Genomic DNA, 27,017 nt, shown 5'->3' with positions numbered 1-27,017 from the left:
AATTTTCCAATACTGTACTGAGAGCAGTTTCCCGTTACCCCACATCCTGCTCAGAACAAGGTGTGTCCTGGAAGTCGGGACGGAGGCTGTGCAGCCTCTGGACCTGATTCAGAAGCCAGTGACCCAGACAGAGCCCGCCCTGCAGTAATTGGTTTTGGCTACATTTTAAAATGGAGGCGCAATCGACGTGTAATCAATGCAGACTTGGAGTATAGTTTGAGGCAGGGGTCCTCAAACTTTTTAAACAGGGGCCAGTTCACTGTCCCTCAGACCGCTGGAGGGCCGGACGATAGTTTAAAAAAAACACTATGAACAAATTCCTATGCGCACTGCGGGCCCGGGACGAATCGGCTGCTAAGCAGGACAGGCAGCGGCAGCCCGTGGGCCGGATACATGTCCTCGGCGGGCCGCCTGTGGCCCGCGGGCCGTTGTTTGAGGATGCCTGGTCTGAGGGATCATGACATGTCTACACACGTGTATCCACCACCCCAATCAGACAAGAGAGGAAGACGGAGATTTGTACCTTGGCTGATTTTAAGGAATTTAGCTTATATTCATGCTCACGGCGGAACCCCGGGCTCTGCAGAGAAGCTGGCAGGGTGGGCGGGGCCCGGCCCCCAATGAGGCCAACCCACACCCACGCCCCAGACACACACTGCTAGCGTTTGGTGTATTTCCTTCCTGTCTTTTCTCTGCGTACACACATGTACTTTTCCTATGCGTGTTTCTACATACGTGACAGCAGGTCTTACACAGCTCAGTGTTTTTAAACGTACGGAGCGGAAGCATCTATATTGTGCACCTTGGGAATGAGTTTTACGGTCTTGGGTGGTGATTTCCTGGGCGCTGACTCAGCTAGTGCTGGCACCACGCAGAGGAAATGCTGGAGGACTGTGCTTGTCAAATGCCCGTTTTATTTACTTCTGGAACAGGTAATGTACATGGCTCAGAACTCAAAAGCCACCCACAGGTTTGTATGCAGCAGCCTGTGCGGTGGGCTCAAAGGTTTCTGGGCCGCTGCTGGGCTGCCAGGGGCTCCCCCACCCTCGGCCCGCCCCTCCTTTGTCCATCGCGTCTGACACGTCCCTCCCGGTGGAGCCGGTGCCGGGGGGCGGCAGTACCACGGCCACTGTTGCCACGTCCCTCAGTGTCGTGGCTCTCAGCCGGCAGCACCTTCACACCGTGAAGAAATCAAGTCCACTTCCTCTGCGCTTTCCCCACCCCGAGTTTAGAAAGCTTTAGAAAGCCCTCGCCACCCAGAAACCAGACACCGTGTAATCCACTTCGTGTTTATTTTGTGCAAATAGCCGATCAGTGGCACGTGGGCTGTGAGGCGTCGCTCGGTCCCCTCAGCCCGATGTCACCTGCATGGTGCAACCCCCCGGGGCCTGGCTGGGCTGGGGTGTCCCGGCCCCACCCCCCACTTCCACCCCCAGGACAGGGAGGGTGTGGAACAGGCAGCCTGGAGCGGCAGCGCTGGGCTCCGTCACCCGCGTCAGTTCCCTGACCGCGTCTCACTGGGACGAACGGCACCACCTGCGGGACCTCGGGAGGGCGAGGCGGCGGGAGACCCCGCACAGCCCCGGCTGGGGCGTTCGCGAGGTGAAGGGCGTTATTTTGGGAGCCTCCTGCCCCTCCAACACAGACATCCGCCAGGGTCCTGACAAGCCGAGGAGGCCACAGTGCCCTGCTTCCAGGGCTCAGTGCTCAGTCCTCCCCGTCTGCTGCCAGGAGGTGACACTCGGTCAGCATCCGGCCCAGGGGCCCCGCCGTCCAGCACGTGCTTTCTCCGTGTGCCGGTCCCACAGGGCACTTCTCACCCTCGCTTGTTTCCTGGACGGAGGTTTAGCCCCGGCCTCAGTGCCTCCGTGAGCAGGCGGCCTGCACTCCGCCTCCGGGGACCGGGGGACAAGCACCTGTGGGGCGACCCCTCCCGCAGGACCGCCACCCTCGGCAGGCCGGTGTGTATGCAGCGTGGGTCGGGTCAGGCGATCACGTCCGCCGCACTCTGCCGGCAGTGGGACGGTGGGCAGGGCCCCCCCAGCCCGGGCGGGAATGTGGCCTCCGTGAGCGCCCAGAAGGCACCTGGTCACGGCACAGACGTAGGCTGGACCGGCGGAAAACGTCTAGTCCGTTGCACTGTCTCAAAGCACAACCGAAAGCTAGAACCAGGGAGAAGCCGTGCCCAGCACCGGAGCCCGTGGGCAGCGCATCGAGCAGACGGGTGATGCGTGGAACCCGAGGGCCCGGGAGAGCCTGCGTGCGAGGAGCGGTGAGGCCCGACCTCGCTGCAGCCCCCGGGCGGCCTCCGCTGTCACCAAACCTGCGGAAGGACCTACGGCAACGAGGCGTGCAGCAGCACCGGGCCAGCACCGTCCCCACCCGGACCTGCAGGGCCCTCCCAGTGCCGGCTGGTGCCGCGGAGGACGTACCTCCCCGCTTGCCACCGGGTCCTGGGGGCTTGGCACCTTGCTTAGTAGGAAACAGGCCTCGAGGGCCTGGGCCCCGAGTCCCACAGCTCAGGTGCCAGCAAGGTGACTGGGCGCTGCAGGCTGACCCACGGACTGACATCTGACATGGCCACAGTAACTGACCGCAGCCAGTGCTAACCTTCTAGGGCAGTGGTCGGCAAACGGCGGCTCGCGAGCCACATGCGGCTCGTGAGCCGCTGTTTGCCGCTCTGTTGACTAATGAGTTTGCCGACCACTGACCGAGACTCTCGATTCCAATAATTACAGGCTGCTGTTGTTCCTTGTGATTAAGCCCCTATCCCAGTGGTCGGCAAACTCATTAGTCAACAGAGCGGCAAACTGCGGCTCATGAGTTGCATGTGGCTTGCGAGCCGCAGTTTGCCGACCACTGTTCTAGGGGATCAGCCCAAATGCCGCCACAGTGCCGGCTGCACTGGGGGCTGGGGCAGGCCCCAGGGCTCCACACGGCAAGGACACACGGGTGACGCCCACTGTGGGACGCTGCAGCTGAGGCTGCAGGCTCGGGACAAACCACGGAAGGAGTGAAGGCCTTCCTCTGGCTTCAGGGAATAGACTTCTCTCCTAAGTCTGATGTGTCCCTCCTAACGAGGTATCTGACGCAGGTTTGTAATACAACCAACAAAAAGGCGACAACTGTCGACTGCTCCTGAGGATGCCCTAGTCTCGTGCCCCGCAGCACGAGCTGGACAGAGACTCCTGCGAGCGGGCGCTGCGCTCCCCGCCGGCCTTCCTGTGCCGACCCGCCTGGGTGCGTGCACGGCCAGGTCATGGCCTGCAGGCCTGGGCGGCCGCGGCGTGGCCTCCATCCTGGCCCGGCCAGCGCCTACCCCTCCGACGCGGCCTTGGGTTCCCATCTGGGCGCCTGGCATGGAATGTGTGCGGGGACCGGCGTCCCTGGGAGGAGGCGCACCACCGGGGGAGCACGCTCAGTGGTGGGAGCGCTGACCTTCGGCCTCGGTGTGGCTGCTGTGGCAGCCCGGAGGGTGGGGGTCAGCGACGAGACCCTGGCCGCAGCCACTGCCCCACACGGGGACGGCCGCGCAGGCTCCGGTCACTTGGCTGAGGCTGTGGTTCTGGAACAAGACGGAGACAAACATGGTGAAAGCAAGTGTGGGCGTCCACCGTGCCCACATGTCCGGATGCGTGGATGCGGCGGGTCCGAGAGTGCGGCTCAGAACCGATGGTGCAGCGCACGTCCGGCCGCCCTGAGCGCGCCCGCGCTCCTTCAGATGACCTCCCACTCGTCCTCCAGGTCCTCGGGGTGCGGGGCGGCGGCCGGGCTGCTCTGGGCACCATGCGCGTGGCTGAAGGTCCTCGTGAGCCGCTGGAGGAGGTAGCCGGGCGGGCCCACTGCCCACAGCTCATCTGACGAGGTCACTGCAGGGACAAGAGCAGCCGCACCGTTAGCCACCGGGAGCGCCACGTCCCCACGTGGCCTTTTCGGGCTGTGGGGCCAGACGCTCCCCTCTGCCCCCCGCCGACCTGTGCCCCCATTTCCTCAGGTTGCCTTGTCCCCTTCCTGGAGGCCCTGGCAGAGCAGGGTGCAGCTCCCCTCCTTCAGGCGTCATCCAGGGCTGGCTCTGGGGAGAGGGAGTCCGAGGGAGCCGCCTGGACAGCCGCTGACACGGTCCAGAGCCTGGATTCGGGGTGCCCGCACGGCCCACACCCAGACCTGCCTGTGAGGCACGTGGCGTGCCCGGGGACTTTCTTCCAGTAGTCCCCCGCAGGGTGTTTGTCGGTGATGCCATAGCGCCGGGCGAGGTCCCCGTTGGGGCAGCGGGCCCACACGGTCCTGGTGCTGAGTGCCAGCTGGCAGGCCTGCAGCCCTGTGGGCAAAAAGGGCGTCCGTCTGTCCTCAGACCCCAGCTGCGGGCGGATGCACCCCCCTCCCAAGAGCCTGCTCTCTCCCGACACTGCGCCTGTCCCCATGGTGACAGTGCCCTGGGCGGGGCTGGGCGGGGAGCTGAGGGAGAGGGTGCCCATCGGCAGAGCCAGCAAAGCCACCGAGGGCCGAGATGGAAGGACAGAGGGTCCGGCAGTGCAGAGCGGCACCAGGCACTGCCGCTGAGCCCCCGCTGGCCCTGCGCACGGTGCTGGGGGTCAGGCGGCAGTGGCACCTCGGGGGTGGCTGAGGGGGAAGAAGTAACCACACCACCGAGAGCCAGGGTGGGGGACTCGGGCAGCAGAGCAGCAGGAACGAGACAGCCTGGGTGTGAAACGCTGGCTGCCTGGCTAGGCGGATGGCCCGGGGCCTGCCTGGTGGGACAGCGCCATGCCGCCCACGCCCACCTGGCACGTGATCCCAGTCGGTCCCCACAGGCATCTCCTCGGTGATCCCGACGCGGACGTGCACGTTGCACCGGCTGTCGAGCGCCCACAGCATCTGGTCGTTGGGGCTGCAGTGGACGCTGACCAAGGTGGTCCCCGCAGGCTGCGCGGAGGGAAGGGGTGGTGGGTCGTTATTTTTGGACAGAGCAAGACCGAGAGGTGTGACCTGAGGCCTGTGACGTGGCAACAGGAGGTTCTAGAAACTTGCTGGCTCCTGCTTGCTAGCCTGCCAGCCACTCAGCCACACGTCACCCACCCACACATCACCCACCCAACAGGTGACTACTTGAGCATCTACTACATGCCAGGCACTGTGCCAGGAGCTGGCAACCAATTTTCCTGGCTCCTGGATTTTGTGAAAATTTTTTATAGATTTCAGAGAGGGAGGGAGAGGGAGAGAGTGATAGAAACATCAATGATGAGAGACAATCACTGATCGGCTGCCTCCTTTACACCGCTACTGGGGATCAACCCCGCAACCCGGGCATGTGCCACCGAGCCACACGGGCTGGTGTCTCCTGGATGTGAAGTCCTGTGAGAGACAGGCATTCCCCATGGTCACACGGAGAAAGAGGAGGCCGCCCCAGGCCAAAGCTGCCCAGGTGAACGAGGCGCCCAGATCACATAACTGGTCAGACCCGGAGGTCAGGGAAGCCGCCCTGGATCCGACCGCTATACCGAGACGGCAGGATGAACGGAATGACCCAGAAAGGAGGGCAGGGAGAGTGTGCCAGGCGGGGGAAGTGCCTGCAAAAGCAGGGAGCGTGGTGGCACAGGGGCTGAGTCCTGTGAGCCACTGGAGGAGGGAGCCGGGGCCACTGCCCACAGCTCGGGCGGCTGGGGTGGGCGGGGCCGGGCGCACAGCACTGTGCGAAGGGCCTCTCCTCCGTAAGCAGCAGAGGCCTGCTGGGTGCCGGGGGCCAGGACGCTGGGGCTGATGGATGGTTCAGAGAGAGCTCTGGAAACATGAGGGCAGATGCAGGAAACAAGACGCAACGTGCAAAACTAAGGACGGGGAGGTCAGAGGGCGCACCAACTGCATCGGGGAGGTCAGAGGGCGCACCACCTGCATCGGGGAGGTCAGAGGGTGCACCACCTGCATCGGGGAGGTCAGAGGGCGCACCACCTGGCTTCGGGGAGGTCAGAGGGCGCACCACCTGGCTTTGGGGAGGTCAGAGGGCACACCACCTGGCTTCGGGGAGGTCAGAGGGCGCACCACCTGGCTTCGGGGAGGTCAGAGGGCGCACCACCTGGCTTCAGGGAGGTCAGAGGGCGCACCACCTGCATCGGGGAGGTCAGAGGGCGCACCACCTGGCTTTGGGGAGGTCAGAGGGCACACCACCTGGCTTCGGGGAGGTCAGAGGGCGCACCACCTGGCTTCGGGGAGGTCAGAGGGCGCACCACCTGCATCGGGGAGGTCAGAGGGCGCACCACCTGCATCGGGGAGGTCAGAGGGCGCACAACCTGCATCGGGGAGGTCAGAGGGCGCACCACCTGGCTTTGGGGAGGTCAGAGGGCGCACCACCTGGCACTTGAGAGAATGGGGTTAAGTAGAGGCAACAAGGGAAAGACCGCGGGTGACACGGTAGCAAAGGATTCACAGATGTCACCCCGTCTGCCACCCACCTGAGAGCTCCTGACATGGCCCAAGACATGCTGCTTCACAAATGTCACCTGGGGAAGTCCCAGGGACCTTACTCCAGTGGCCGAGCAGGGCCAAACGGGTGAATAGCTGGCAGTCTGTGCAGGCTGCTCTGTACACACACCGGCCATTTTCAAACTAGGAAACACGCTCTTGTTGAAAGGAGCTTTTCAACGGCACATTCAGGCCCTAGCCGGCCTGGCTCCGTGGTTAGTGTCAGCCTGCAGTCTGAAGGGTCCCGGGTTTGATTCCGGTTAAAGGCACGTATCTTGGTTGCAGGCTCGATCCCCAGTCCCAGGTCGGAGCATGCAGGAGGCAACCAATCAATGTCTCTCTCTCACATCGATGTTCCTCTCTCTCTCTGTCTCTCCCCCTCCCTTCCACTCTCTCTAAAAATCAATGAAAAAAATATCCTCTGGTGAGGATTAACAAACAAAGAGGCACCCTGGGGGCTGGGGCCAACCCTGTGCATCAGACTTGGGGGCCGGGGCCCAGAAACAATCTTGCAGACAAGCACCCGGGTGCTTCCGATTCAGGGGGTCACCAGGCTCTACACTCTGTCAAGTGCAGGCAAGGCGAGACCACGCGTGCGCGCGCGCACGTACACACAGCCCAGCTGGTATTGAGGCAGAAATGGAAAAGCTCGTCCTAGAATTCATGTGGGACTGCAAGGGGTCCCGGATGCCAGAACAACGCTGAACAAGCACTAATTTGGAAGACTCGACTTCCTGCTGTCACGACTACTCGAAGCGACAGTGGTCACGCAGTGAGGCCTGGACTCCCGTTGGACAGGCCAGTCAACGGAGCAGAACTGAGAGCCGTAAGTCACCACGCAGTCGAGTGGTTCTGCCAAGGGCGCCAAGACGGCTCAGTGAGGAAAGAGCATCTTTCCAACAAGTGGAGCCGGGACTGTCCTTGCCTCACGGCCTCTACAGAGTAACGCGAAATGGGTCCCAAATGAAGGTGGGAGCTAACCCTGACAATGGTTCGTACATATGACACCAAAGGCAGCAACAGCTAAAAGGTAAATTGGGCCCCGGCCGGTGTGGCTCAGTGGATAGAGCGTCGGCCTGTGAACTGAAAGGTCCCAGGTTCGATTCCGGTCAAGGGCACATGCCCGGGTTGTGGGCTCGATCCCCAGTCGGGGACTTGCAGGAGGCAGCTGATCCATGATTCTCTCTCATCATGGATGTTTCTGTCTCTCTCTCCCTCTTCCTTCCTCTCTAAAATCAATAAAAATATATATTAAAAAAAAAAAGGAAAACTGGACTTCATCAAAATTAATAACTTGCGTACCTCAAAGGACAGCTGCACAATGGGAGGGAACATTTCCAAATCACGTACCGATAAGGGTCTAGTACCCCAAGCAAAGAACGTTCAAAATCCAACATCAACACGAAAAACCACCACATTTTTTCAAGGACACTTCTCCAGCCCTGGCCGGTGTGGCTCGGGTGGTTGAGCATCACCCCAGGCGCCAGGTGAGGGTTCGATCCCTGGTAGGGGGAGTGCAGGAGGCAGCCGATCCATGTTTCTCTATCTCTTCCCCCCGCCCTCCCCCCCCCCCCCCGTTCATCTCTCTCTAAAAATCAACTGAAAATAAAAACATCTTAAAAAGACGTTTCTGCAAAGATCCGCAGAGCCCGACGAGCACATGCCAAGGTGCGGACGGCACCCGCTAGCCCTCAGGGAACGCAGGTCAAAGCGCCGCGCAGCACTTCCTCGCCCACGGGCGTCTGGGCAAGGAAACGGAAAACAAGTAAGGGAGGGTGCGAGCACAGGGACCCCCCATCTCCCACGGCGTGTGAGTGGGGTGTGGGGTGGAGAGCAGGCTGCAGGCCCAGGGCGTCGAACAGGCCCGACCCGGCAATCCCGCTCCGGGACCTCTGCCCAGAGAGCTGGCGCGGACTCAGACGAAAGGCCGGGATGGTCACAGCAGGGATTCCTCACAACAGCCCAGGGGGGAACAACCCACATGCCCGCGCCGGAGGCCGGAGGCGGCGCCTCAGCGAGCGGCACACCCCACAGGCCGCGCGCCCAGGCCCCGCCCGCAAGCGACATGGCAACCAAGGGAGTCCCATGACCTCTCTGTTCCCCAGTGGACATAATGTGACCTTTACATCCGCTGCAGTCTGTTAAGCGTGCAATAGCATTCTTTAAAAACAAACCACGCCAAAACCGGTTTGGCTCAGTGGATAGAGCGTCGGCCTGCGGACTGAAGGGTCCCGGGTTCGATTCCAGTCAAGGGCATGTACCTTGGTTGCGGGCACATCCCCAGTAGGAGGTGTGCAGGAGGCAGCTGATCGATGTTTCTCTCTCATCGATGTTTCTAGCTCTCTGTCCCTCTTCCTTCCTCTCTGTAAAAAATCAATAAAATATATTTAAAAAACAAAACAAAACAAAACAAAAAAACCACAATTTTCATTGTAGGTTACCATCATACGTTTAGCGAAAAACACGCTATTGCTAAGAAATGCCTCGGGGAGCGGAGGTCACTGTGCTGGGGGGGTCTCGCCTCGCTGGACGAACACGCAGCACCTGCGAAGCGGAGACCGAGCTCTGCCCGCAGTGGGCTCTCGCTCCGGACCGACCCCGACACGACACGAGCCTCAAAAAGCGGACAGTACGTGAGCAAAGCCCTTCTCGAAGGCCGCGTGTCTGAGACTTTCCCAGGAGGAGAACCCACAGAGAGGAGGCAGGTCAGTGGTTGCCGGGGGCAGAGAGGAGGGTGGAGACTGACCGCTGGGTACAGGGCTTCCTTCTGGGGTGATGAGAATGTTCCGGAGCCCTGGCCAGTGTGCCAAGTGGTTAGTGTCGGCCGCCTGTGCACCACAGGGTCGCAGGTTCGATTCCCCGCCGAGGGCATGTACCAGGGTGGCAGGATGGTGATCTCCGCCCCTGCTCAGGGCACATGTGGACAGCAACCAATCGATGTGTCTCTCTCACATGGATGTTTCTCTCTCCCTCTCTCCCTGTCCACTCTCTCTAAAAACCAAAGAGAAAATGACTCTCACTCCTTGGGTGAGGATCACAAAAAAAAAGAGAGAGAGAGAGAGAATACGGGACAGAAAAACATCCCTGCAGATGGCCAGAGAGACATGCTTACAAAACAGACAGAAATGATCACATTAAAAAAAACAAAGAATGTTCTGGAACTAGATGGTGATAAAGGCTGAACAGCGCTGTGTACAGACGCAACGCCATTCCCGGTCACTGATGTGTGCTGGACCAGTTTCTAACAGACAATGCTGGCAGCCGTGCTCGGGACCGCAGCCTGCTCCTCGCGGACGTCACTGGGGGGACTGGGGACGGGCGCGCGGGCTCTATTCTCTCTTACAACGAACCGGCAATGATCTCAACAGAAATTTCAAGTAAAAAAGTTGGCAGCCTAAAGTTTTGGCTAATTCACGCTCAAAACATCATAAAAAAAAAAAAAAAAAAAGGATGCAACTTACGAAGTAAATAAGGAATTTAAGATTTAAAAACCATTTGGAAATGATAAAAAACTTACGGAGAGTCCGTGAGTGTGCTAAGTGCCCTTAAAGAGACAGGGCGGGCGGCGGGGAGGGAGCCAGCAGCCGTGGGAGCACCAGCGGGGTAAGGGCGGCCACCAGCTTCGATGCGCACAGAGCAAAGGGGTGCTCTCAGCTGGGAAGCCCCCCTTCGACAAGGCCTCCCGGGAGGAACCCGCCAGCTGCCACCGCCCACTGCGAGCCGCACGCGTCCCGGCGCGGCACTACAGCAACCCCTGCTCTCCCAGGAACACGGGCCTCCACACAGAGTTCACTTTATGCAACGAGATCCCGACAGGACACCAAGGTCAGCGCAGGAGTGAAGTTTCCACAGGACGGGCCGTTCCTGCACTGCTGTTCCCAGGCCCTGCGTGTAGGCCGGCTTCCCTGCGGAGGGCCCTCAGGGCCTGTCCGGTAGGCCGGTACCCCTGCGGAGGGCCCTCAGTGCCTGTCCGGTAGGCCGGCTTCCCTGCGGAGGGCCCTCAGGGCCTGTCCGGTAGGCCGGTACCCCTGCGGAGGGCCCTCAGGGCCTGTCCGGTAGGCCGGAGCCCCTGCGGAGGGCCCTCAGGGCCTGTCCGGTAGGCCGGCTTCCCTGCGGAGGGCCCTCAGGGCCTGTCCGGTAGGCCGGAGCCCCTGCGGAGGGCCCTCAGGGCCTGTCCGGTAGGCCGGCTTCCCTGCGGAGGGCCCTCAGGGCCTGTCCGGTAGGCCGGAGCCCCTGCGGAGGGCCCTCAGGGCCTGTCCGGTAGGCCGGTACCCCTGCGGAGGGCCCTCAGGGCCTGTCCGGTAGGCCGGCTTCCCTGCGGAGGGCCCTCAGGGCCTGTCCGGTAGGCCGGAGCCCCTGCGGAGGGCCCTCAGGGCCTGTCCGGTAGGCCGGCTTCCCTGCGGAGGGCCCTCAGGGCCTGTCCGGTAGGCCGGCTTCCCTGCGGAGGGCCCTCAGGGCCTGTCCGGTAGGCCGGAGCCCCTGCGGAGGGCCCTCAGGGCCTGTCCGGTAGGCCGGTACCCCTGCGGAGGGCCCTCAGGGCCTGTCCGGTAGGCCGGCTTCCCTGCGGAGGGCCCTCAGGGCCTGTCCGGTAGGCCGGAGCCCCTGCGGAGGGCCCTCAGGGCCTGTCCGGTAGGCCGGTGCCCCTGCGGAGGGCCCTCAGGGCCTGTCCGGTAGGCCGGCTTCCCTGCGGAGGGCCCTCAGGGCCTGTCCGGTAGGCCGGCTTCCCTGCGGAGGGCCCTCAGGGCCTGTCCGGTAGGCCGGCTTCCCTGCGGAGGGCCCTCAGGGCCTGTCCGGTAGGCCGGCTTCCCTGCGGAGGGCCCTCAGGGCCTGTCCGGTAGGCCGGCTTCCCTGCAGAGGGCCCTCAGGGCCTGTCCGGTAGGCCGGCTTCCCTGCGGAGGGCCCTCAGGGCCTGTCCGGTAGGCCGGCTTCCCTGCGGAGGGCCCTCAGGGCCTGTCCGGTAGCCGGAGCCCCTGCGGAGGGCCCTCAGGGCCTGTCCGGTAGGCCGGAGCCCCTGCGGAGGGCCCTCAGGGCCTGTCCGGTAGGCCGGCTTCCCTGCGGAGGGCCCTCAGGGCCTGTCCGGTAGGCCGGCTTCCCTGCGGAGGGCCCTCAGGGCCTGTCCGGTAGCCGGAGCCCCTGCGGAGGGCCCTCAGGGCCTGTCCGGTAGGCCGGTGCCCCTGCGGAGGGCCCTCAGGGCCTGTCCGGTAGGCCGGCTTCCCTGCGGAGGGCCCTCAGGGCCTGTCCGGTAGGCCGGCTTCCCTGCGGAGGGCCCTCAGGGCCTGTCCGGTAGCCGGAGCCCCTGCGGAGGGCCCTCAGGGCCTGTCCGGTAGGCCGGAGCCCCTGCGGAGGGCCCTCAGGGCCTGTCCGGTAGGCCGGCTTCCCTGCGGAGGGCCCTCAGGGCCTGTCCGGTAGGCCGGCTTCCCTGCGGAGGGCCCTCAGGGCCTGTCCGGTAGCCGGAGCCCCTGCGGAGGGCCCTCAGGGCCTGTCCGGTAGGCCGGCTTCCCTGCGGAGGGCCCTCAGGGCCTGTCCGGTAGCCGGAGCCCCTGCGGAGGGCCCTCAGGGCCTGTCCGGTAGCCGGAGCCCCTGCGGAGGGCCCTCAGGGCCTGTCCTCGGGTGCGGCGCAGCAGGAACACTGCTCAGTGCAGGCGGCACGTGCTCCCCGGTGACACAGGCTTGTCCTGTTTGAGCTCCCGGGTGTGGCCCTGGGATGCCGCCCGCGGCCAAGCGCTCCCAGGAGCAGATTCTGGAACTGCAGCCGTTGGGCGCCGGCCCCTCCCCAGGACTTCTGCTCGGGCACTTTGCTCTGATCTGACGAGCCAGCAGGATCCCTGACACAGGGCGGCCTCGCCCCGCACCGTGTGGGAAGGGGCAAACGCCTGGACTCGGCGCCTCGCTGTGGCCGCCTCCTAACTGGGGTCCCCACACTACGCCTTTCCATCCAGGCTGCAGAGCAATCTGTGCCGGGCAAGGGACTAGACCACAGCCCTCCTCCTGTGGCCCTCCTCCTGTGGCACTCCTCCTGTGGCCCTCCACCCTGTGGCCCTCCTCCTGTGGCCCTCCACCCTGTGGCCCTCCTCCTGTGGCCCTCCACCCTGTGGCCCTCCACCCCCCACGGGGGCGCCACCCCCTTTCTGGCCTCTCCGTTAGCCAGGTCCCCCAGCACTGGGCGTGAGCTCCAAACCAACGGGGCATCTCACCCCACTGGCTGAGTCTGCTGTCGAAACCCTCCCTGCCCTGAGAGGCCCCGCTCACACGCTGCTGCTCCGTCAGCCTTTTGAGGGGCCACCATCCCCATCTGCCAGCCGAAGTGGCCAGCATTCAAGCCCATCCCGCTGGCCCCTACAGTGCACCCACGCCTGACCCCTCTGGCCCGGAACCCCCCATGTTCACACCCCACAGAGCCCCTGCTTGGGAAATGTCCATGAAATTGGCATAGGGGACAGCAAGGCCCAGTAACCCCAGTAAGTCCAGGCTCCCGAGAAAGCAAGGCCTCTTCCTCATGGAAGCTCTGGCTCTTTCGTTTCAAGGGCTCCCCAAAACACGTTTGGGCTGAAAGGGGCCCAGGAGAACAGCTGAGCCCAGCGCCCTCACGTGTTAGGTGCAGAGACAGACAAACTGACACCGACGGGAGGGGCCTGCTGAGCTGAGCCTGAGGCTGAGGCGTCTGGGCTCAGGCCAGAGCGCCCACATCTGCTGCAGCTGAACCTCCATCCCAAAGACATGTGCACGCACATGCGTGGCTGGCCATGCTTATCGAGACAGGCTGTTTTGGCATGGACCTTACGGGAACTCGGATGACACTCAGCAGGGACATTTCCGGGGACCCGCGGTGGTCAGCGAGGCCTGTGGGGCAGCGGCAGGCCCTGGGAAGCCCCCTGGAAACAAGGTGACCGGACGCGACGCACGGCGTCAAAGGCCGCCCACCTCCAGAGGCCTCTTCCTCCCCCCGCCCCCCGAGTCATTAACTTGAATCCACCTCCCGCCCGTGCAGGTGGACTTCACCTTTCCGCATGCGTCCGGGCCTGCACCGCGCACCCCGAGGCTGAGTGGGCCCCATGGTGGCTGTACTTCCGGCTGTTCGGTCTTCCTGCTTCTGTGCCTTCTCCTGCTCAGGTCTGTTCCCTTTCAGGTAAGTGGGAGCTAGGTCCCCACGGCACAGGCCTGTATTAGTGCCAGTGGACCCTCAGGGCGAGGGGGCCGAGGGGCAGGGAGCTGGGACACTTTTTCTCTGGTCAGCCTGTGACCTGGGCTGGCCCCTCCCCCGGCCGTGCCCCCTTCCAGGCTGGGGCACGGGTTCTGGCTGCCTGGCCTGCGGGACCACCGGGGGTGAGCCCGCTCTGCGTGCGCTGGGTCCCTGCGGAAGCCCCATTCCCCGGAGCTGCTCCGCCGTCACGGTGGCACACGCCTGGCTCAATGCACACTTTACTGGGAGAACGACCCAGCCGTGCGAGGCCTGCGGCGGGCTCCCACAGGGACAAGCTCCCGGCTGCTTCCCTCTCCTGGTCAGCGGCTGCAGAGCCAGCGGTCCCCTCCGCCAGTGCTTCCCCCTGCGCCTGGCCTGAGGGTGACTTCAGAGACTCCGCATCCGCTAGCCTTTCCTGGGCGGCCACGACCTTCTGTTCCTCCCGAGCGGAGGCCGTGATGAGGCCCGTGACCCGCAGGAACTATCCCTGCGCACTGGCCCGCTGTCTCCGATGGCTGGGCACGCGGCGGCTGCTCAGAGGGCCCCGGCGCCCGGGCCCGGCTGGCCGCTGCTGCACACGCAGGCCTGGGGCGGCCTCCGTGCGGGGAGGGCCCAGCTCTGCTCCTCCAGGACTGACGCAGACCCTTCCTGGAGCCGGCAGTTTTGGGGAGCACTGGGTCACCCGATGGCAGCCCATCTGCGCCCTGGTGGTCTTTGCTGGGAAACACGGCTGTGCAGAGCAGGAGACAATGGCTACGGACACATCCCCCCGGGAAGGGTATTTCTTAGGGCCAGGGCTGGAGAAGAGAGCCCCCAAACAACGTGTTCTGGGAAAAGAGGCAACACGGGGGGTAATCAAGGACGTGGCGCACACAACTTGTCTCTTCCTCTGGAGGCGGCCGGCAGCGTGTGGTCCTGCAGCCAACGGGCCGGGGAGCCCAGGAGTGGGTGGGTGACTGCACCCGGCTCTTGGCTCTCAGCACGCAGCATGGCCCACGCTCCTGCACGCTCTGAAACACCAGCACCGCTTGGAAGATGATTCCAGAACCAACTCACACCGGCCCTTCCCTCCCTCCTGAAACGCTACATCGAGAGGGAAAGCGTCAAAGAAAGGTTGAGCACAACCAGCGTGCTCAATGGTTGAGCGCTGACCTATGATCAGGAGGTCAGGGCACAGGCCCGGGGTGCGGCTCGACCCCCAGTAGGGGGTGCAAGGAGGCAGCCAACTGATGATTCTCTCTCTCATTGACGTTTCTCTCTCTCTCCCTCTCCCTTCCTGTCTCTGAAATCAATAAAAATACACATTTAAAAAAAAGGCTCAAATCTCACAAAGGCAGAATCCGAGGAGAATACAGCCAAACTGTGGGAGCTGGGGGGCCGCGGGGAGGCCAGGCCAAGCACGGCCAAGGGACAGCTGCTCTGACCACGGCACTCACCCCCCAGCAGCCGCTGTGGCCAGAGGGGCGCCAGGGACCCCGGACGAGAGCTCCCTGGGCTCGGGCTTCCAGGCTGCTGTGCCGACACCACGGACACCCACGGCCGCCAGCAGCTCAGGAAGCCTCCGCCAGGGAGAACACCAAGGCGAGGGCGCAGCAGCTCAACCGGAAACACACGCAGGGGCGCCGAGCAGAGCAGGGGCGCCGAGCAGAGCAGGGGCGCCGAGCAGAGCAGGGGCGAGCAGAGCAGGGGAGGGGCGCACTGAGCAGAGCAGGGGCGAGCAGAGCAGGGGAGGGGCACACTGAGCAGAGCAGGGGCGCCGAGCAGGGGAGGGGCGCACTGAGCAGATCAGGGGTGCCGAGCAGAGCAGGGGCGCCGAGCAGAGCAGGGGCGAGCAGAGCAGGGGAGGGGCACACTGAGCAGAGCAGGGGCGAGCAGAGCAGGGGCGAGCAGAGCAGGGGAGGGGCGCACTGAGCAGAGCAGGGGCGCCGAGCAGGGGAGGGGCGCACTGAGCAGATCAGGGGTGCCGAGCAGAGCAGGGGCGCCGAGCAGAGCAGGGGCGCCAAGCAACGGGCTCGGGACAGAAGGTCTGGCGACTAGGAGCAGCCACGGGGGCTCCGGAAGTTAAACGTGCTCAAAGTGGGGAACACCTTCCAGAAAGTAGGATAGAAGCAGAGAGAGAGAACAGGAGAGAAAAGGTAAGCAGAGGCCGGGTCAGGAAGCCATGGCACAGGAGCCCGACCCCAGGAAGAGCCAACAGAGAAGCAGGGGCAGAGGCGGCAGGCGGCTGTGACCCGCACCAGGACGTGGCCAGGGCCCAGACGAAGGCGTGGTCCCTGGCACAAAGGACAGGCCTCTGGGCACAGCGCCCTTTGTCCTCAGAACACGGGAACAAAGAGCTTACAAACGTCCAGAGGAGAAACAGGTCCAATCTCAGGGTCAGCTCCCAGAGTGGCTCAGACGCTCCACGGCCATGCTGGGCGTCAGGAGGCGGTGCAGGAGGAGGTCCCGCTTTTCAGGAAACGACCCCCAGCCCGACGGCCGTGTCCAGCATGGTCAGGGTGAGGTGGTGAGAGACTTTTCAGACATGCAACGTCTCCAAGAGGAGCCGACCACGCACCTCCTCAGGAACGGCCAGAGGAGCAACTCCACCGAAACAAAGGGAGAGGAAGACGCGGGATCTAGGAGCGAGGGAGGCGAGGGTGACCCCAGGTGGACAGGGTGACCAGGCCGGACCCGAGTGGCGAAAGCGTCCCAGAGGGGTCCCTCCAAGAAGATGGCCTGACGTGTCCGAGGGACGGAGAGGAAACGGAGCTAACCGCCCGCCACGGGAGCCGGACCGGAGCCTTACTTTCTGCAGCTGCACTCTGCTCGCCCAGAGGAGCGCTGGCTCCCGTGTCCCCCAACTCTAAACCCTTGTGTGTGGTGGGCAGGGAGGGAAGACCCATAGGGACCGGATCCCCCGGGCTGGGGTCAGAGGAGGGGCCTGGAGCAGGGCTGCTGACCCACAAAGTTTGGGTCCTTTGTCAAATACATGTTTTTCTCTCTGATTATAAAAAAATGTCCTGCCCTTATAGGTAAATATAGAAAACAGAAATGAAAGTTCATAACCCCTTAACCAAAAATAGTACCTCTGCCATGGATTCTTCTAGGAACTCGGGGATTTTCTCGTTTGGGTTTCTGTTATTCGCAGCACTGGACCACACCGCACTCCTGAGCGCGCTGCGGGCACAGTGACAACAGACGCCGCCTACCGCCGCGCACGGCCCGCTCCCGGTGGCAGCACCGGCACAGGAAGTGGGCCCGTTTCCGGTAAGTAAGCGGCGAAGGCCAGCTCCAAACCATGAAAGCCCTCCTCCCCCCGGAACATCCTCCGGGTCCATCCTCGCCAGAACGCGACTCGGAAGTGCACCCTCCGTTATTTACAGCCACTGAGGGCACCCTGCTAAGTGGGCTGCCCCTCGCACCCGGGCGGGCCAGCGCGCTCACCGGGCACCGTCTCCCTGGGTCCAGGGTCATGTTCACAGTGACCTCAAACAGCTTGGGAACATTCTGGATCCTTTGCTGGGACGGGTGCGTGTTAGTAGGTTACTGAGAGCTATGGACTGCTTTTCCCATGGCTGACATGTGAACGCAAGATATTCAGAAAAGAGGGGAAACCGGTTTGGCTCAGTGGATAGAGCGTCGGCCTGCGGACTGAAGGGTCCCGGGTTCGATTCCGGTCAAGGGTGTGTACCTTGGTTGCGGGCACATCCCCAGTGGTGGGTGTGCAGGAGGCAGCTGATCGATGTTTCTCTCTCATCGATGTTTCTGGCTCTCTGTCCCTCTCCCTTCCTCTCTGTAAAATATCAATAATAATAATAAAAAAAAGATATTCAGAAAAGAGGGGACAACTGTAGGAGGAACAGGTGGCCACAACAGCACCCTCAGACAGAACGCGCCTTTACACACTGTTCCTGCGTGTGTGTCCTTCCGTACAAAGGCAGGCTCATCACACAGGCTTCGTAACTGATGTTTTCACTCGACTACTTCTGTGCGCACTTCTCCCCGGAACACAAGCTCTCCGGGAGGCCCCGCGCCACAGCTGGAGCGAGCGGTTTCACTGTGCGGATGTCGGCCCTCAGCCAGGCCTCGGTTCATCCCCTTAAGGAGAGAGGCCTCCCAGGCCTGCCCATCAGGCAGCAGCATTTCTTCTCTCTCTTACTGAAAGCCAGGGCGTCCTGCCCGGCTGGTGGGGCTCTGTGGCTGAGCGTCGACCCACTAGTCTGAAACTGGAGGTCACAGTTCGATTCCCGGTCACAGCACATGCCCGGGTTAAGGGTTCGATCTCCAGTGTGGGGTGTGCAGGAGGCAGCCAATCGATGATTCTCTCTCATCATTGATGTTTCTCTTACTCCCTCTCCCCTCCTCTCTGAAATCAATAAAAATAATACTAAAAAAGAAATATGTATTTCAAAAACCCCCACAAAACCAGAGCGTCTTGGTGCCCTGGGGTGAGTGACCTCTGCCAGCGCAGAGGGTGGAAGAAGTGAGAGTGACATCGAGGGGTGGGTGGCACTGCCTTAGATCGGGAGCAAGGAGTAGAATTCCCTTCACCTTGTTCTGCTCTGATGCCTGAAATGATGGTTCATTCCGATGGGTCAATGGAAGGCCCAGCCAGGGGGACGGGAGGACGGGAGGTGGCGGGGGGGAGGGCACACTCTCTAACACCAACGCTTCCCCAGCGCGTCCTCCTGTGGTCAGGCCTGAGCTTTTCTAAAGATCTGGATGTTGAAGTGACATCAAGTTCCCTCCCGTCCCCACCAGCAGCACCGTGGGCGTGGCATTCTCAGGTATAGCTATATCCTGTTTGCATGCTTGTTTTATTTTGATGTTCATTTAGCTAAGTATAACTAAAGCAGCTGAATTTAAAATTATTTTTAAATGTCAGTTTGGCCATTTGCAGCCATATTCATCTTGGTTTTCCAGGTTTCTGTCTTTTCTGGGAAAGCTGCAATCCAGGCAGAATATAGGGACCAGAGAAACGGACAGAGCCAGCCCGCACAGGGAGCTGGCGGGAGCTTCTCACTGCGCGAGACCCAGGCACCAGGCCCGGGGCAGCGGGGATCAGGGGGCGGCGGTGAGCATAAGGGGCTAAGCAGATCCCTGTGAAAAAAGAGGGGGGCCTGCTGGGGTGCGGGAGCTGGACCAGCTTTCTTTACCCCCACCCAGTGCCAGCAGCACAGGAAATCCCATCAACTGTGCTCTCAGCTTCAGGGCTAATTTTCAGGTGGACAGAAAATTCTCCAACTGACGCAGCAAACTCCAAAGAGATGCTAAACACAACTATAAATATTTTCTCCCAATCTTTCTACACGTTAGCAAGTCTGAAAACTGAGTCATTTGTTTGAGTGCTTTGTAAAATCTCACCCCAAACTGCTACAGGAGGGAGGTGTTGGGGAGACGAGAATAGGAAAGGGAAACGGAGAGACTGTGGCAATTCTAGATTTCTGTGGCTCACACGTGGTGCCCTTCAGCATCCGTCACCTCCTCCATTCGCCCCAAACGCAAACGTCCTACATGCAGACCAGGCAGCGCAGGCAGAGAGTAAATAAGATGCCGTAGAAAGAGGCGGGTCATGGCTGAAACATGAAAACCTATTTGCATTCGAACGCCTGGATTCAACCGAGTCGTCCTGCTGTTCTAAATCCTCTCCATGAAGCCCCCTCCGGCCGGACTCATCTTCTCAGGACTAAACCCCCGCGTGTGAGGTCCCAGCCGGGTGCACGCCGAGGGGACAGTCGTGCTATGGCCCAGGCTTGTTCTCAGCACCAGCTGGGGCGACACACCCGTGGGGTCCGCCCTCCACCTACTGGCCACGAGGCCTCGGCAACGTCTCGTCCTCTCGGCGCGAGTTTTCCCGGGCAGGGGCAGGGCTGGCCACGCACTGGCATGAGGTGAGCCCTGGAGGGGAAGATGTGCTTCAAGTGCTGGCCTGGCATATGGGAGTGCCCAGCAGCGGTGCCCGTGGCCACTTCTCAGCAACAAAGCGGTCAGCCCCCTGCCAGCAGCAGCGGCCGCACAGACTGTGCTACGAGGGCAGGCCTGGGTCCCCATCTCGGCTCAGCTACTCACTAGGGTTGTGGCGCCGACACTGAGCTGTCCAAGTACCTCACGTCCTCTGCCAGGGGGGGAGCCACACCTGCCCTCCGCCCAGGCGAAGCAGGAGAGGGACAGAGAGTGGGACAGCGCGTGGAAAGGCGGGTGCCAGGGCAAAGCCTGATGCCCCACAGGGACCCACTTCCAAGCACCCTGCGTGAACACATCCCACGGCAAAGGGAACTCTCCCGCGGCGCGGCAAGCACGGAGGGAGACGTGGCTCGCTCAGCAGCACTCGCACGGCCCCTGCTTCCCACGTAGTTCCCAGCGGCAGTCGCGCTTGCTCAGAGCACAGCCGGCAGGACTCCCGGGGAGCCTGTGCCACTGTGGCCACTGCACTGGGCAAGGCTGCCCATCGCTGTAGGCGGCAGCACGCTCCCAGTTCAGCTTCCTCCCCCCGTTTCGGCTCTGCTTCCGAGAGGTTATTCTAGAATCCAAGAGGAGGAAGGAAGAGGAGTTTGTGGTTCCATGGTCTCCCACACAGCCCCATGGACAAGCTGCGGGCCGGCCGAGGGGCAGCAGAGGCAGGCTGGCTGGGCCCCGCGGCCTCGGCTCCCTGCCCAGTGCTCCCACCCACTCGGCAGCATCCTCACCGCCACCCACGCTCCTCCACCCAGCAGCCCTTCCCGACCCTGGCAGGACTCCGAGCGGGACCCACACGCTTCCCAGCCCAAGGTTACTCTAGGTCGTCGCCGGGGCCTGGGAACTGGGACAAGTACTGTTGGGAGGGTCAGAGGGTCACGAGTGAGCAAAGCACTGCGCACAGCACGTGCGGGAGGAAAGGACGGAGACGGACGTAGGTGAACTAGAAGATAGAAAGAAGAGAGAAGAGTCGACAAAACCAAAGGAGGGTTTTTGAAAAGATCAACAAAATTGTCAAAACTTCAGCTGGATTAAGTAAGAAAAAGAGGAGAAACAAGTTACTAAAACCGGACAGGAAGGAAGGGACCTAACTACCAACCTTACAGAAATAGAAAGGGTAATGAGGAGAAACAGGAACAAGTGGATGTCGATAAATTAGACGACGTGGTGAAATGAACACATTCCCGGAAAGACATAAACTGTTCGTACTGAATGAAGAAAAACACAGGAAGTTGTGGACAGACCTGTAACAAGTAAAGAGACTGAATCGGTAATGTAAAACACCCTCTAAGGAAGGCCCAGGCCCACACTGGTAAAGTCTAGAAAATGCTTAGAGAGTGATTAACACCCACCCTTCAGAAACTCTTCCAAAAAGGTAAGAGGAAAAAGCACTTCTCATTTCATCTAAAAGGCCGCAGTGCCCATCCCCAAGCCAGACACCTGACGAGAAAAGAAAACCAAAGACAATCGCGCTTAGGAATACGGACACGAAACCCTTCAACACAACACGGCGAAGCAAGTCCAGCAGGGCCACGGCCACGGCCACGGCCACGGGGAGATCCCAGAATGGAAGGAGGCCCACACACAGTCAGCACACGGACTCGCGCATCACATGAATGAAGGGAAAACCCACACAGTTATTTCGGCAGATGTGGAACAAGTACTTGACCAAATCCACCTTTCCTTCGTGATAAAAACATTCAACAGAAATAGGAATAAGGGGGACTTCCTCAGCTTGCGAAACGGCCTCTGGAAGCAAGCTCGCAGCCGGCAGCTGCTGAAGGCGAAAGGCAGGCGGCCTTCCCCGGGGCAGGCACAAGGCAGGGGTGTCCACCCTCGCCAGTGCCATTCAACACTGCACAGGAGGTTCCGGCCAGGACAATTAGGCCAGACGACAACATAAGTGACATTCGGATGGGAAAGAAAGAAGTAAAATAACCTCTATTTGTACACAAAACGATCTATGTATAGGAAACCTTAAAGAACCTACAAATAAGTTATCAGAACTAATAAACAAGTTTACCAAGATTTCCAGATACAAGATCAATATTCAAAAACTTACACTGGCAATGAATGATCTGAAAATGGAATTAAATTCCATGTACAATAGCATCCAAAAGAATTAAAAACATGATTAGAACAACGTGGTACTGGCATAATGATAAACATATCTACTGGTCACTGGAATAGAGCTGAGTCCAGTAATAAATCCTTACATGATGATTTTGACAAGGCTGTCAAGACAACTTAACGGGGAAGGAACAGTCTCTGTAAACGGCGCCGGTGGAATTGGATATCCACATGTAAAATAATGACTCCGAGCTCCTTCCGCATACCCTGTATCAAGATTAACGCAAAAGGAATCAAATATCTAAGTATAAGAGTTAAAACCACACAATTTCTAGAAGAAAACGTAAGTATGAATCTTCTTGACCTAGGGTTAGGTAACGGTTCTTAGCACATCAAAAGCACTACAACTAAACAAAAACAGAGAGAAATGAAGAACTTCTGTGCAGAGGACATCATAAAGAACGTGAAAAGGCAATACGAGCCCAGCCGGCAGGGCTCAGCGGTTGAGCATCGACCTATGAACCCGGAGGTCACGGTTCGATTCCCGGTCACGACAGATGCCCGGGCTGCGGCTCGGTCCCCAGTGTGGGGTATGCAGGAGGCAGCCGATCCACGATTCTCTCTCATCATTGTTTGTATTTCTCCCTCTCGCTCTGAAATCAATTAAAAAACAAAGACAATGGGAGAAAATATCTGTAAATCATCTATCTGATAAGGGTCTAGCATCCATAAAGGAGCCTTATAACTCAACATTAAAAAGACAAATAACCCAATTTTAAAATGAGCCAAGCGTTCGAATGTCAAGTTCTCCAAAGAATCTGCACAAGTGACCAAGAACATAAGCAAAGATGTTCGGCACCATCCGTCGTTGGGGCAATCAGCTTGGAACCACGATGCCGGGGATCCGACGTACAGCGTGCTGGCTGTGGTTAATGTGAGGTCTTAGAGGTTCTCGTCCTGGCCAATTCTGTTCAGTGCTTAGAGCATTGGCCCGTGGGCAGAAGGGTCTCGGGTTCGATTCCGGTCAAGGGTGCGTACCTCGGTGCAGGTTTGATCCTGGCCCTGGTTGGGGTGCGTCGGGGAGGCAACCAGTTGATGCGTCTCTCACATCATTCTTTCTTTCCTCCTCCTCCTCCCTCCCTTCCACTCTCTCTCTAAAGATCAATGGAAAAAATATCCTCCAGTGAGGATGAAGAAAAAAAGTTCTCATCACAAGAAAAAAAAAGGATAACTATATCATGATGAATGTTAACTACACTTAACTGTGGTCAGTTTGCAACATATACAAATACCTAATTATTATATTGTATACCGAAACGAATATAATGCTATAGTCAATTACACCTGAGTTAAAAAACCCAACTGAGTTATGATAAAAAGTGCCAGTCTGGGTCTGATCAGCTTTCCTCTATCAGTAGCGCTGCTCCAAAATAAAGCAAACCATTCAGTAACCTACACAACACACCAATTTACCTTTCTTGTTTCCATACATTTTTTTTTTTACTCTGTAAAAAACAAAAACAAACCCACAGTGAGATGCTACTTTACACCTACTAGAATGACCAGAATTTGAAAATTGGGTTGTATGCATATATGCATAACCCGGAGACACAGAGAATGGGGTGGTGAGGGCGTGGGGGGGCAGGGGGGAGTGGCTGGGAGAGGTTAATAGGAGAAAAAGGAGGACCTATGCAATACTTCCAACAATAAAGATTAAAATAAATACATACATACATACATACATAAAATGAAAAAAATACTGGGGCAACACAGTGCCCTGGGGGGTCCCGGATCTGTCTCTTGCTTCAAGTGTTTGGACAGAACAGACCCAGGGACACCCCTTCTTCCAGCCCTGACCTCCTCCCAGCCTCTTACCCAGTCACCGCCTTCCGAACCACCTCCCAGACCAGCCAACACCGGTTTCCTACCTTAACGCCTTAGGTAGGAGCAGCCACGAGCTCCCACCTCCCTCGGAATTCCCCCCCCCCCCCCCCCCGAGGCGGAGGCTGCCGTCAACCGCCCGGCCGCCTGCCCCTGCGGCCTCCGCACCTGCCTCTCTGGGCTTCTGTTTGCACCACAGCGCTGCGGCTCCGCAGGGCGCTGGCCTCTCTGCCAGTTGGCAGAGGAGAAGCAGAGAGAGCCCAGCATCTCCCAAAGACGCAAAGCCAGCGGGGGGGGGGGGGGGGGGCGCGTTCTCCCAGGGCCTGCTGAGCCTCCCAACACGAGCGGGCGAACCTCAAGGCGCCCTGGAAGCCGCCAGGGTCCTGGGGAGGAACCTGGCCAGGCCCTGGTCCCACCCGCAGGCCCTCAGCTCTGACTTCCCGGAGAGCCATTTCCCGGATGAGCAGGTGAGACTCATCAAGAAGATGGGGACACCTGACTCACCCCCGCAGGCTGGGCTGGGCCAGTATCTCTTCGAACGGCTCCCCCTCAAGCAGGACCAGGAGCCTTTGGGGCCCTGAGGCCCTGCATCCCCCTGGTGTCTGGCTTTTGCCTGAGCCTCTCCCCCAAACCCCTAAAATTCTTTCACCACCCGGGAGCCCACTCCCACGCTTTGGACCAAATGGGAACAATAAAGCTGTTTGCAGCAAAAAAATAAGCTGGGCAAGGAAGACTTTTGGTGAAGAAACTGGAACCCTCACCCATGGCTGTAAACTGGTGCAGCCGCTGTGAAAACCATTTGGCAGTGCCTGAGAAAGTTAAACGTGCTGTCACCATATGACCCCGGAATTCCCCATACAGTTATATATCCAACAGAACTGAACACGGCCGCCTGCACCGAGACTCCTACATGCCCTAGCCAGTTTTGCCAGCGGTTAGAGTGTCTGCCCATGGACTGAAGGGTCCCGGGTTCAATTCCCATCAGGGGCACACACCTCACTCAGCTGCAGGCTCAATCCCTGGTCCTGGTCGGGGTGCGTGCAGGAGGCAACCAATCGATGTGTCTCTCTCACATCAATGTCTCTCTCTCTCTCTCCCCCCTGCCCCTCCCTTGCACTCTCTCGAAAAATCAACGGGAAAAATATCCACAGGTGAGGATTAACAAAAAGCAAAACAAAAAACCCCACAATAACAACAAAGACTCATACATGAATACACTCATACTCATACATGAATGTTCACAGCAGTATTATTCACAGCAGCCAAAAAGTAGGAACAGCCCCAATGTCCACAGCTGATGATGGATAAACAAAATGTGAGGTATGCATACAATGAGATATTATCCTATATAATAAAAGCCTAGATGGCGTCATGCCCTTGCATGACGTCACAAGATGGCTGCACGCACAGTGGAGGCGGGGCCCAGTGGCCACTCCGCACGGTGAGGCCTGGGGGTCCCGTGGTTTTGCGTGGCGCGGAGGAGGCTGGTCCCGGCGGAGGAGGTGGCCGGCAAGGGAGGGCAGTTGGGGGCGATCAGGCTGGCAGGGGAGCAGTTAGGCATCAATCAGGCTGGCAGGGGAGCGGTTAGCAGGTGATCAGGCTGGCAGGCAGAAGCGGTTAGGGGCAATCAGGCAGGCAGGCAGGCAGGCAGGCAAGTGGTTTGTAGCCAGCAGTCCCGGATTGTGAAAGGGATGAGGGGTCCCAGACTGGCGAGGGTGCAGGCCGGGTTGAGGGACACACCCTCCCCATGCATGAGTTTTGTGCACCGGGCCTCTAGTTCAGTCATAAAAAGGAACAAAGTACTGATACACGCTGCACCACTTACTGTAAACTTAGAAAACAGAATGCTCAGTGAAAGAAGGCAAACAAAACAGGCCACATATTGTCTGATTCCATTTATATGAAACAGGCTAATGTGTAGATACTGAAAGAAGACCAGTGGCTGCCAGAGGCCTAGGGGTGTGGGGCTTCTGGGAGAGAAGGGAGTGACTCCTAATGGGTGCAGGGCTTGTTTCTGGGGTGATACAAAGTTCTGAAATTGGCTAGTAATAATGATTGCACAACTCGGTCAATATACAAAAAGGGTGAATTATAACTAACAAAATAATATAAAACTGGTAGAAGACTATAATAAAGTGTTGACAAAGATGAACCAAAGGGCCAGGGGGAAGGGGGTGCCTTCTCTAAAGAGACGTGCGAGCTGTGATGAAACTAAGCACCGTCGCTGGCCGTCGTTATCACTGGGCACCCGCCGTGCTCCGTCAGTGACAAGCCGTCCTCGGGCCAGGCGACGTGCCGTGCGGAGAGGAAATGCGGGCGCGCGTCACAGTTCCTTCTGTAACCTCATGCCTGCACAGCGCTTTCTAGGTCACGAAGTGTCACACACTCACTGCCCTCGCTCTCCCCGGGGCCCGGGACGGGGGAGAGCCACACGGAGCCTCCCTGTGGCAGGACCGCTCACCAGGGCCTGAGAAAACTCCAGAAGAGCTCCCGTTCCACTGTCGGGCCTTCCAGCCCACGCCCAGGTCCAAGGGGCAGGACTGCTGGTCCTCACGTCACACCTGCACCTTGCCCCTCGACCTGTCGCCCAACCGGGGGGGTTACGATGCCAAAATGCAGGTGGGTGTGAACACAGGTCTTTACCCAAACCCTTGGTTTCTTTCCTGTCCCATTCAAGCTCTCTGTTCAAAGACGAACCGCTCCTGCCCCGGCATATGGCAACTTCAAGTTGTTCCCAACGAAGTCACGCAGCAGGGCCCAGCAGCCCCTCGTGACGTTTTCCACAGAAACACACACACTGACAGCAACCAGACCCCTCAGACCTTTAGGGTAACCAGACAGGGCGCTGGAGTCAGACTTCCGCTTCTGACCCAGCGGCGTGACAGCCACGGCAAAAGCAAGTCACGTAGAACACGCTGCAGGCGGAGAGGCGGGGTGCGGGGCACGCGGGCGTGGGGTTTCTTGAACAGGCCAGGGAAGACTCTCACAAAATGCTGATACCAGCACATTACCTCCGGGACGCGATTTGAGGTGACTTTTACTTTCTTCTCTACACTTCGGGGCACTGGCTTTAAAAACATGCTCATTTTGTCAAAGCCCGAGTTTGGGAGGCCAAGGGATGGGGCCACCTTGTTCCCCGACACGTCCCTGCCCCGCTGTGGGAGGTCCGCCTGTGCAGCGAGGCGCCTTTCCAACAGCCGCCCCGGCAACGCCTGTCTCCCAGGGGGCACGCTGGCGGCGGTTCCCTCGAGCTTACCTGGACGGGTGGCTCAATGGTTATCCAGGCCGGAAGCATGAGACTGGGGTTCAGAGGCTGCGTGCCCACGCGGAAGTACACGCCGCCCCTGGAATCACAGGCCCACACGTGCTGGTTTCCACACGCCAAGCTCGTCAGTTTTACAGCTCCTGGGGACGAGGAAACACACAAACACGAGTTACTTTTGTACAATGACTCCTCTTTCACTGACTATCAACGTCAACTTTATTCTGCAAA

At 59.8% G+C, this 27,017-nt stretch overlaps 1 protein-coding gene across 6 annotated transcripts in view; it reads right to left on the bottom strand.

Annotated features, from left to right (window-relative positions):
- Positions 1–901: 901 nt before the first annotated feature.
- The window catches only part of TECPR2 (tectonin beta-propeller repeat containing 2), an 80,028-nt gene continuing 53,912 nt past the window's right edge, over positions 902–27,017 (bottom strand). For all 6 annotated transcript variants that reach the window (XM_080645195.1, XM_080645196.1, XM_080645197.1 and 3 more), the window contains 4 exons: positions 26,781–26,929; positions 4,782–4,923; positions 4,169–4,318; positions 902–3,869 (listed from right to left, as the gene is read on the bottom strand). In XM_080645195.1, coding sequence (XP_080501321.1) covers positions 3,718–3,869; positions 4,169–4,318; positions 4,782–4,923; positions 26,781–26,929 — 593 coding nt within the window. In that variant the 3' untranslated portion in view covers positions 902–3,717. The remainder of the gene's footprint in view (positions 3,870–4,168; positions 4,319–4,781; positions 4,924–26,780; positions 26,930–27,017) is intronic.

This window comes from Plecotus auritus (genome assembly GCF_963455305.1).
Source record: "Plecotus auritus genome assembly, chromosome: 1".
NCBI lineage: Eukaryota > Metazoa > Chordata > Mammalia > Chiroptera > Vespertilionidae > Plecotus > Plecotus auritus.
This window is presented reverse-complemented; position numbering and strand designations above follow the sequence as displayed.